At 45.2% G+C, this 10,267-nt stretch overlaps 2 protein-coding genes across 13 annotated transcripts in view; both read right to left on the bottom strand.

Moving 5' to 3' along the window:
* KIF1A (kinesin family member 1A) overlaps positions 1–10,267 on the bottom strand; it is a 522,969-nt gene that overhangs the window by 113,777 nt on the left and 398,925 nt on the right. The window lies entirely within an intron of this gene.
* LOC116817084 (uncharacterized) overlaps positions 1,319–10,267 on the bottom strand; it is a 9,718-nt gene continuing 769 nt past the window's right edge. Inside the window, exon 2 of the mRNA XM_032766847.2 lies at positions 1,319–7,238. Coding sequence (XP_032622738.1) covers positions 6,341–7,204 — 864 coding nt within the window. The 5' untranslated portion in view covers positions 7,205–7,238 and the 3' untranslated portion in view covers positions 1,319–6,340. The remainder of the gene's footprint in view (positions 7,239–10,267) is intronic.

The raw sequence follows: 10,267 nt of genomic DNA, 5'->3' as shown, positions 1-10,267 counted from the left end.
TTCTGCCCGAATTCTCTTTTTACTCCTGAAGCTTGTTGCTTTATTGCTGTTTTGTTTTTATCACAGGGTGTTGTTAGCTTTAAGGTTAAAGAATGTTAAATTTATCTAGACACCCCTCCCACACACTTCCCCTCTAAACTGCCTCGCAAAACTCCCCTGTTAGCCACTCCTGTTTGCTAGCTCCTCTGGTCACTTAGGATCAGGCATTTTAAAGGCCTGGTCTTCCTGAGTAGCCTACCCCCTGGTTAAGGATTGATGGGTGCTAAAGAGCTTAGGGCATGGCCACATTTGCAGATGCAGAGCACTGTGAGTTAAACCAGCCTTTGGAGAGCACATCAGGAAAAGCGCAGCAGTCTGTCCACATTGACAGCTGAAAAGCGCACTGGCATGGCCACATTTGTGGCACTTGCAGTGGCATTGGAGCAGTGCATTATGGGCAGCTATTCCACAGAGTACCTCTTCCCACTGTGGCTTGTGGGAAGGGGGCATGGAGTGTGGGGCACTCTGGGTCCCGTCCCAACACCCCATGACGCATCGGTTCACAACCCAGCATTCCCGTTGCTTCCATCCACATTTGCTACCATCTTTCAACGTTTTTTGTATTGCACACTGTCTTCCCCTTCGGTCTGCAGGAATGGAGCCCGAACTGCTGAGGAGTATGCTCACGGGTCTTGCTAGCATGTCACATTTGGCAGTCGAGTTTTTCCTTATGATCCAAAGTGACAGTGAGAGCGCCAACAATATCAACTCGAGTAACGCATATGACATGAGTTTGCTTGTGGCATTCATGGACATGCTCACCACCTTGGAACACCGCTTTTGGGCTTGGGAAACAAGCACTGAGTGGTGGGATCACATCGTCATGCAAGTCTGGGATCACGAGCAGTGGCTGCAGAACTTTTGGATGAGAAAAGCCACTTTCATGGGACTGTGTGAGGAGCTCGCCCCCACCCGTGGCATAAGAACATGAGATTGAGAGCTGCCCTGACAGTGGAGAAGTAGGCAGCTATTGCAATCTGGAAGCCAACGAAGCTACGACCCCTTGTTGCAGGTGGTTTTATTTTGTCATCAGGAGAGCTTTCTACAGGCAACAAAGAGCGGCTACACTACGTACCTTACAACAATGCAGTTGTAGCAGCACAGCTGCGCCACTGTAAGGTACATAGTGTAGACATAGCATTAGGCACCCCCACTTTCCCAGTTCCCAGGGCTTGGAGCAAAAGATGCACCTACCACTACCCAGTTCCTAGGGCTCAGGGTGTAATCTTTTGTGGACTTGCAGGTCCTTTTACCAGTGAAAGAGTCTTACACAGTAATGTACTTAACTTCTATTTATTAAGAGTTACCAAAACACAATACACTTGCTAAGCATACAATGCTCAACACTCCCAATAAGGCAGACAAACTTTTCTTGGTGGCTAGTTAAGATTAGATCATCCTGGGCTTCAGCTTCTGCACAGTATGATTGGCAGGATGTTGAGGTCTGGTGACTCTGATCTTGGGCTGTGTCCTGGAGTTAGGTTCCAAAGAATTTCCTTTTGGACCCATTTATATAGTTAACACTTGGGTCCTACTGAACCAATCATTTTAAACTGAAGTACTACAAAAACTATTTTTCACCAATCCTAGCCCATTATGAAACAATTCTTGAACGAATCAGAACCCACCACCTTAGTTAATTTGTTTTTAATCAAAATTTAAATCAAAGAACAGACAGTGATAATTATAGGTAACAAATGAAAGTATTACAAATTAAAGAACATACAAAAGCAATCAATGGTATCTTTTCAACCAAAACTTCTGGGAAGTGGTTTTGCCAAAAAGAGAGAGTGTTGCCTTGCAAAGTTCTGTTTACACATTTTAAGATTTTTCTGTTTGGTCACTATTGGTGCTATTAGGGCAGAAATGCTTCTTAATAACCCATTATATATTATTATTTTGGTGCAATTTAGATGGGACATCATGTGACTCCCTGCTTCTTAGCTCATGGCTGCTGCTGCTTACTGCAGAAAGCCCTTCACTTGCAACAATCATTCTATATCTGACCTCTCAGTTCTCATATCAAAGGAAACCTGCAAAACCCCTTGAATAGATGAGCCTGGGAGCTTAAATTCATAACTTAGCTAGACACTAAAAATCATGGACACTTTGTAACCCACTAATCCTCTTCTGTCCTATGACTGTGGAGGTGTTAACTGCACACTTCACTTTGAATAGTCTCTTTGCAACATGTTAACTCCTTGTCTGCTCTACTGAAGGCAAGTCTACACTTAAAAGGCGGCACTGGTGCAGCTGCACCACTGTAGTGCTTTAATGAAGAGACTCTAAGCCAGTGATTTTCTAAACATTTTTTCCTGCAATCCAATTGAAGAAAACTGTTGATGCCCACGACCCAAGATTGCTGGGGATAAGGGGTTGGAGGGTCTCAGGGCTGGGGCAGAGGATTGGGACACAGGCTTACCTCAGGTGGCAGCGCAGCAGGGGTGCTAAGGCAGGCTGCCTGCCTGTCCTGGCACCATGCTGCACCCTGGAAGTGGCCAACAGCAGGTCTGGCTGCTAGGCAGAGGTGCGCAAGCGGGTCTGTGTGGCTCTTGCTGGCAGGTATTGGCGGCCCTCCCTCCCTCCACCCACCCCGGCTCCGGTGCTCGGGGCGGGAGCAGTGCACAGAGCCCCGTGGCCTCACTGCGAAGGAGCTGGACCTGCTGCCAGACACTTCTGGGGTGCAGCACGGTGTCAGAGCAGGTAGGGACTAACCTGCCTTAGCTGGGCAGCACTGCTGTGCTGACCAGACCTGCCACGACCCAGTGCCTTACATTCCACAACCTAGTACTGGGTCATTTCCCACAGAATGAAAACTGCTGCTCTAAGCTAACAGGAGAGAGCTCTCCTGTCGGTGTAGTTAATCCACCACCACACCGACATAATGCTGTCTACATGGGGGGTTAAGTTGGTATAACTATGTTGCTCAGGGGTATGAAAATGTGGATTTTCAGACCCCTGAGCAACAGTTATACAGATAAAGGTCTGTAGTGTAGACCAGACCTGCGTACCTTTGCCTGACCTGAAGAAGAGCTGTGTATAAGAGCAAAAGTTTGTCTCTTTCACCAGCAGAAGCTGGTCCAACAAACAATATTACCTCACTCACCTTGCCCCTCTAATATGCTGGAACCAACATGGCAACAGCAACATTGCACATGGTAACTAATTGACACATGAGAATTATTGTGACATAAGTGGGTAATAAACCAATTAACAGTGGGAACCCTCAAGAGAAGTCAGGTTAAAAATACAGATAAGGAAGAGATGTGAAAACCATTAGAAATATGCGCAAGATAAAGTGGGTGTTAGCATAACACAACAGGCACAAGTATTCAGAGATGCCATAACGAACACATACTAACACTTGGGTATCTCCATGAAGGATGGTGTAAGGCAGGGATTCACAACCTTTGGCATGCGGCTTGCCAGGGTAAGCACCCTGGCAGACCGGGCCCATTTGTTTACCTGCCACATCCGCAGGTTTGGCCGATTGCGGCTCCCACTGGCCGTGGCTCACCGTCCCAGGACAATGGGGGCTGCGGGAAGTGGTGTGGGCCGAGGGATGTGCTGGCCACCACTTCCTGCCAGTGGGAGCAGCGATCGGCCAAACCTGTGGACGCGGCAGGTAAACAAACCCGCCCCACCATCAGGGTGCTTACCCTGGCGAGCTACGTGCCAAAGGTTGCCGATCCTTGGTGTAAGTAATGCAAGCACTGGACATCTGGCAGTATCTTGCTATTTTTTGCTCTATTGCAGTGTGCGTATTTTAGAGGGCTGGAGCACATGATTTATGAGGAGAGGCTGAGGGAATTGGGATTTAGTCTACAGAAGAGAACAGGGGGATCTGATAGCTGCTTTCAACTACCTGAAAGGGGATTCCAAAGAGGATGGATCTAGACTGTTCTCAATGGTACCAGATAACAGAACATGGAATAATGGTCTGAAATTGCAGTGGGGGAGGTTTAGGCTGGATATTAGGAAAAAACTTTTTCACTAGGAGGGTGGTGAAGCACTGGAATGGGTTACCTAGGGAGGTGGTGGAATCTCTTTCCTTAGAGGTTTTTAAGGTCAGGCTTGACAAAGCCCTGGCTGGGATGATTTAGTTGGGGATTGGCCCTGCTTTGAGCAGGAGGTTGGAGTAGATGATCTCCTGAGATCCCTTCCAACCCTCATAGTCTATGATTTTTGCCTGGCTAGCTAATAAAATTAGTATGTAATCAAAGAGTAATGTGATATCCCTGCTGTGTATTTTGGGATCCTCATTCTGATGACTAGTTCTCTACAGTAGCTGATCTTGGGACTGACCCCTCCCAGACCACTATATTTTAAATCTGAGGAGATTAACAGATTAAGCTACGTACTAACAAAGAAACTGGAGGACTCTCATGAGGTCTCCAAATTAAGACTGGATGCCTTTTCTGTAAGATACACTTTAGTCAAGTTATTGGGCTCTATAACCAAGTGAAATTTAATGGCCTGTGATTTACAAGGGGTTAGACTAGATCAGGGATCGGCAACCTTTGGCATGTGGCTCGCCAGGGGAAAGCACCCTAGCGGCCGCTCCCTTGGCCTGTGCTGTTTCCCACAGCCCCCATTGGCCCAGGACAGCAAACTGCGGCCAGTGGGAGCCACGATCAGCTGAACCTGAGGACACGGCAGGTAAACAAACCGGCCCGACCCACCAGGGGTCTTACCCTGGTGAGCCACATGCCAAAGGCTGCCGATCCCTGCACTAGATGATCTAATGGTCCCTTCTAGCCTTAACCTCTACGAACTAGGAACATCAAAGCACTATACAACGTGTTAAAAACCATATTCAAACCACACTGAGTTTCTGTTTAATACGTTTCAGTTTATATCACTTGCTGTATTTGTAGTGTGAAGTGGGTTTTACAGCAGGGATTGAAAATCATACTGTTCCAAGATCTAAGACTGGCCACATTTGGTCCCAGACCAATGCTCAAGCACTGCTGCTGCTGCTGCGAGTGCCCAGTGACTGGTTTAAGGTCTAATATATCTCAGGTCTTGAAGGCAAGAAAGTTGAAATGTGACATGCAAATAATTAAATTCAATTTCCTTTTAAACTTTGTTAATGACAAAGAAAGTAAAAAATTATGTTTACTGCACTGAGTTTGGTTAATATTTTGGAATAAATCCTCAAGGGACTTCAGTTATTTATGTGAAAGTTAACTGAGTAACCAATAAGAGACTAAGTATATTATTCAGAGAGGCAGACAGTTACATCCTTTGAGGGAGAGAGATAATGTAGCTACATATACTTGAGCCTGAGAGACAAGGCCATTGCCTCCTTCACAATACCAGCAGTTCTTCTTTATTCCATATGAATTTGAAATGCAACATTAAAACTACTAATTTAAGTAGGTACTCACTGGGAGTGGGATTTCAAAGCAGTCGAAGGACAAAGGTAATTAGTCAGTTTTATTATTAGTCCCGATTCTAAAAGGTGCCGAACATCCTCAATTCCCACTGAAATTAATGGGAGTTGTGACTGCTCAGCATCTGTACTTTAAATTAGCTTTATCAACAATATTGTATTATTTCCCAGTAGTCAACTAGAGTCCTGCTGACACTGTTGGTCCACCATTGCTATTATCACGAATTTTCAGATTTAAATAGCTGAAATCATGAAATGTACTATTTAAAAAAATCCTATTACTGTGAATTTGACCAAAATGGACCGTGAATTTGGTAGGGCCCTAGACATAGTCATTTATTGCACTGTTCTTTAAAAATGGTCATGCAAAAATCAAAGTTGGGAGGTTTTTTGTTTATGAATCAGATCACTTCTAAGAATGGAAATGACTCTTCCATTCCTTGTTCTGTTTGCAATGTGATTACGTTATCTCTGTGGACAACAAAGAATTGTGCTAAAACTTTAGCCTTTCACTTCTGGAAATGAAGATTTTATATATTGTCTTAGATGACAAGTGAAAGTATCTGGTACTCTTAACTGTATCCTTAGTGAACATTCATCCAAAAAAAGTTTAATACAGACAGGGCCTTAGATGAAGAGACTTGAACTGCTACATAACCTCCAGATCATCTCTCTCTAAGCCTTCATATCATTAGTTAATGACTGCTTTTTCCTTTGGAGTTCATAATCTTTTACAGTTTTGGCCAATCTCATTACTTCAATGCTCTTCCCTCCAAGGTGGATGTTTCTGAATGTTGTTAGAGTATCTACATCAGTGACTTCCAAATGATCATGCTATTTCAAGATCTTCTAAACATCTTGTTGCTAACTTCTACTACAGTAGCCTCAGCTTGAGACTGATATGTACTACGAGTTTTTAAACTTGTCAACAGTCTCATAGAACCCAGGCCTAACTTTCCTGATGCTCATACGTATACGTTGACACTCAAGAGGCATACTATCACCAGCTGACGTTGATGAGCTGGCAGTCCACGTAGAATATGGACGTTTTCTTTTCCCTTTAGATGAAAAATCTGGAACACCTTCATCCTCCTCCTCTTCTACAACATATGATTTATTTACACTTGTACTGTCGTCTGACTTCTCATCGGTTTTGTAAGTCTCTTCTTTGACTTCACTTGCTTCTTTTTTTCCTGCAATTTTTCTCAAGTGCTCCAGGCACTGCAGTTTTCTTCTTTCCATCATCTTAATTTCTTTCTTGTCCATGAAATCTTTATGGTACATTTTTCTCTCACTTCTTTGGTTTTCAAGAAATTTCCACTCAACATCTGTCATTTTTATACCACTGTATTGTTCCAGCTCATTTCTTATCACGGTGTCTGTACAAAATATGTCAAAGAGCTGTTCTGAACTCCTGTTGAATGTGTCTGCCTTCTCTGTAAATGACTGATTTTGTCTCTGCTTTCTGGTTTGATAGAGTTTTGTGAATTCCTCATACATTTTGAGAATATTCTTCTTTATATTTTCTGTTGCTATGGTGTGTAAGTTGCAAAACAACCAATGTTCCTGCAGAAGTTCAGCAAGCAATTGGGCTGCATCTTCTTTTGACCGTTGTGCTTGCCCAGCTCTTTTGGGCTGCAACAGATACAACATGTTCTGAATGACATCCTTATTTGTAGGCAGAATTCCTTGGGAAAATTCTGATGACTCTATATAGTCAACGTTTCCGAGAGTTTTCTTTGCTTTAGACCCCGTATCCAACGATTCCATCACTACTTTCTTATCGTCTTGTAATTTCGACAACCTGAAAGTAAGTTGAAACTCAAAATTAGAATTTTTGCAGCAAGAACAAACATCAGAACAGTCTGAGAAAATGACAAAGTTTACAAGAAAAAAGACATTCTAAGATATTATAGAATACACAGATACTGTTGGATATCTGCTCCCTTAGATCAGTCCATCTAGATGTCCGCACAATGAAACTCTCCTGCTGGTCTGTTTAACTTCTTTATATAAAGTTAATATTTATTATTTGGTTAGTTTTGTCACTTTGACTGAATTTCTTAAATATTAGCTTTTCGATATTACAAATGCTCAATCCACTGTGCTTCAACTTTTGAAACACAAAGAAAGAGAGTGTCCACACTAGCCACTCTGAAACACTCTAAGCTTTACCCTGCATCCACACTAGGGCTGCCTTAAACTGATGCAGGTGTAGTGGATGGGCTGTCATCTCAAAAAAGATCCAACCTCCTTACCCCGCTCTTTAAAATGCATCCTGGACACATTATCCAAAAACTACCCCTAAAATATCCAATCCCCCTATACAGCTCAAAATACTCACAGGATCAGGTGTGGAACACTCTAAAGTGACACTGTTGAATCCTTTGCAAAAAATTGTTCATCATCATCAAAAGACGATGTTGCTCTGTTGGACCTGAACTGCTCTGACAAAGCAGAGCCCTAATGAGGGATGGTTGGCACTTTTGGCCCTGGGGGGCCCAATGGAGGGGGTGAGGCTGCTGTCAATGGAATCCAAGCATCTGCATTATTTGGTTCATTAGCTATAAATCATGATTTGGCACCTGTACTAGCAGCTGGTGAGCCACAGTTGGCTCAGTTTGGGACATCTGGTGGCTAGGACAAAGGGTATGACAGAAGTGGGGGCAGGACATTTCAGGGATGAGGATTAATGGGGTGGTTCGTGGGCAGAGGGGAACATTTAACAGGAGGCCATTGCTAGGAGGGGGACCCCAAAGGGAAATGTGTCTATGCAGGAACCATTAGCTGAGCATTTGGATGGAGTAATCATGAGTGGGGCACCATTTCTGAGGAGGGGACTCTGAGGAAGCAGCAGTTTGAAAGGGGACTCTTAGCTGGCAAACTGAGGTGGTCCACTGGCTGAAGGGCCTGTCAGCTCTAAACTGTCAGTCAGTAATGCACAATTGTGCCAATGTACACATGGATTGATCTCCAATTGACTGAAGTATTATCCCTAAAAATTTCAGAGTGAGCACTAGTTGTTACATAACACTGCTTGAAGCACCTTGTGTCCATGTATAAAAGTGCTTTTCATTTGATTAAGGGGGAACAATCTACATTAACCCTGGTACATTTTTCTAAAGGTGACAAAACTTGTGTATGGGATAGGGTTGCCAATTTTCTACCCACACAAAACCAAACAGCCTTCCCCCACCCCCTGCCCCACCCCTCTTCCAAGGCTTCACTCCATCCCCCTTCCCTTGGTCGCTCACTCTCCCTACCCTCACTCACTGGCTCATTTTCACTGGGCTGGGTCAGGGGGTTGGAGTGTGGGCTCCATCTGAGGATGCAGGCTCTGGGATGGGGCCAGGGATGAGGGATTTGGAGCGCAGGAGGGGGGTCCAGGCTGGTGAGGGAGGGAGCCACAGGGTTCAGAATATGGGAGGGGGCTCTGGGCTGAGGCAGGGGGTTGAGGTGTGGAAGGAGATATGGGCTCTGGGCTGAGGGTGCAGGTTCCGGGGTGGTGCCAGGAATGAGAGGTTCAGGGTGTGAGAGGGGGCTTTGGGCTGGGGTGCAGTGGGGGTGAGGGCTCTACTGTGAGGCTGGGGATTTAGGGTGCAGGTCATAGACTTTAAGGTCAGAAGGCACCATTATGATCACCTAGTCTGACCTGCACAATGCAGGCCACAGAATCTAACCCACCCACTCCTGCAACAAACCCCTAACCTATGTTTGAGCCACTGAAGTCCTCAAACCATGGTTTAAAGACTTCAAAGTGCAGAGAATTCTCCAGCAAGTGACCCATGTCCCACGTTGCAGAGGAAGGTGAAAAAACCCCAGGGCCTCTGCCAATCTGCCCTGGAGGAAAATTCCTTCCCAACCCCAAATATGGCGATCAGCTAAACCCTGAGCATGTGGGCAAGACTCAGCCAGCCAGACACCCAGCAAAGAATTCTCTGTAGTAACTCAGATCCCACCCCATCTAACATCCCATCACAAGCCATTGAGCATATTTACCGCTAATAGTCAAAGGTCAATTAATTGCCAAAATTAGGCTATACCATCATACCATCCCCTCCATAAACTTATCAAGCTTAGTCTAGAAGCCAGATAGGTCTTTTGCCCCCACTACTCCCCTTAGAAGGCTGTTCCAGAACTTCACTCCTCTGATGGTTAGAGACCTTTGTCTAATTTCAAGTCTAAACTTTCTGATGGCCAGCTTATATCCATTTGTTCTTGTATTAACATTGGTGCTTAACTTAAATAACTCCTCTGCCTCCCTGGTATTTATCACTGTGATGTATTTATAGAGAGCAATCATATCTCCCTTCAGCCTTCTTCTGGTTAGGCTAAACAAGCCAAGCTCTTTGAGTCTCCTTTAATAAGAAAGGTTTTCCATTCCTCGGATCATCCTAGTAGCCCTTCTCTGTACCTGTTCCAGTTTGAATTCATCCTTCTTAAACAAAGGAGACCAGAACAGCACACAGTATTCCAGATGAGGTCTCACTAGTGCCAGATGGGAGCTCCGGGCTGGGATCAAAGGCAGGGGGATCAGGAGTACAAGGTCTGTAGGCAGCTCCCAGAAGCAATGGCACGTTCCCCCTCCGGCTCCTATGCGGAGGTATGGCCAGGCAGCTCTGTGCGTTGCCCCATCCACAGACGCCGCCCCCGCAGCTCCCATTGGTCATTGTTCCCAGCTGGGAACTGGCGCTTGGGCGAATGCAGCGCACGGAGCCCATTGGCTACCCCTATGTCTAGAAACCAGAGAGAGAACATGCCGCTGCTTCTGGGAGCTGCACAGAGCTGTGGCAGGCAGGGACCCTGTCTTAGCTCTGCTGACTGGACTTTTAA

This window comes from Chelonoidis abingdonii, chromosome 8 (assembly GCF_003597395.2).
Source record: "Chelonoidis abingdonii isolate Lonesome George chromosome 8, CheloAbing_2.0, whole genome shotgun sequence".
Taxonomy (NCBI): Eukaryota; Metazoa; Chordata; order Testudines; family Testudinidae; genus Chelonoidis; species Chelonoidis abingdonii.
Note: the sequence above shows the minus strand (reverse complement) of the source record. Positions and strands in the feature narration are given on the sequence as shown.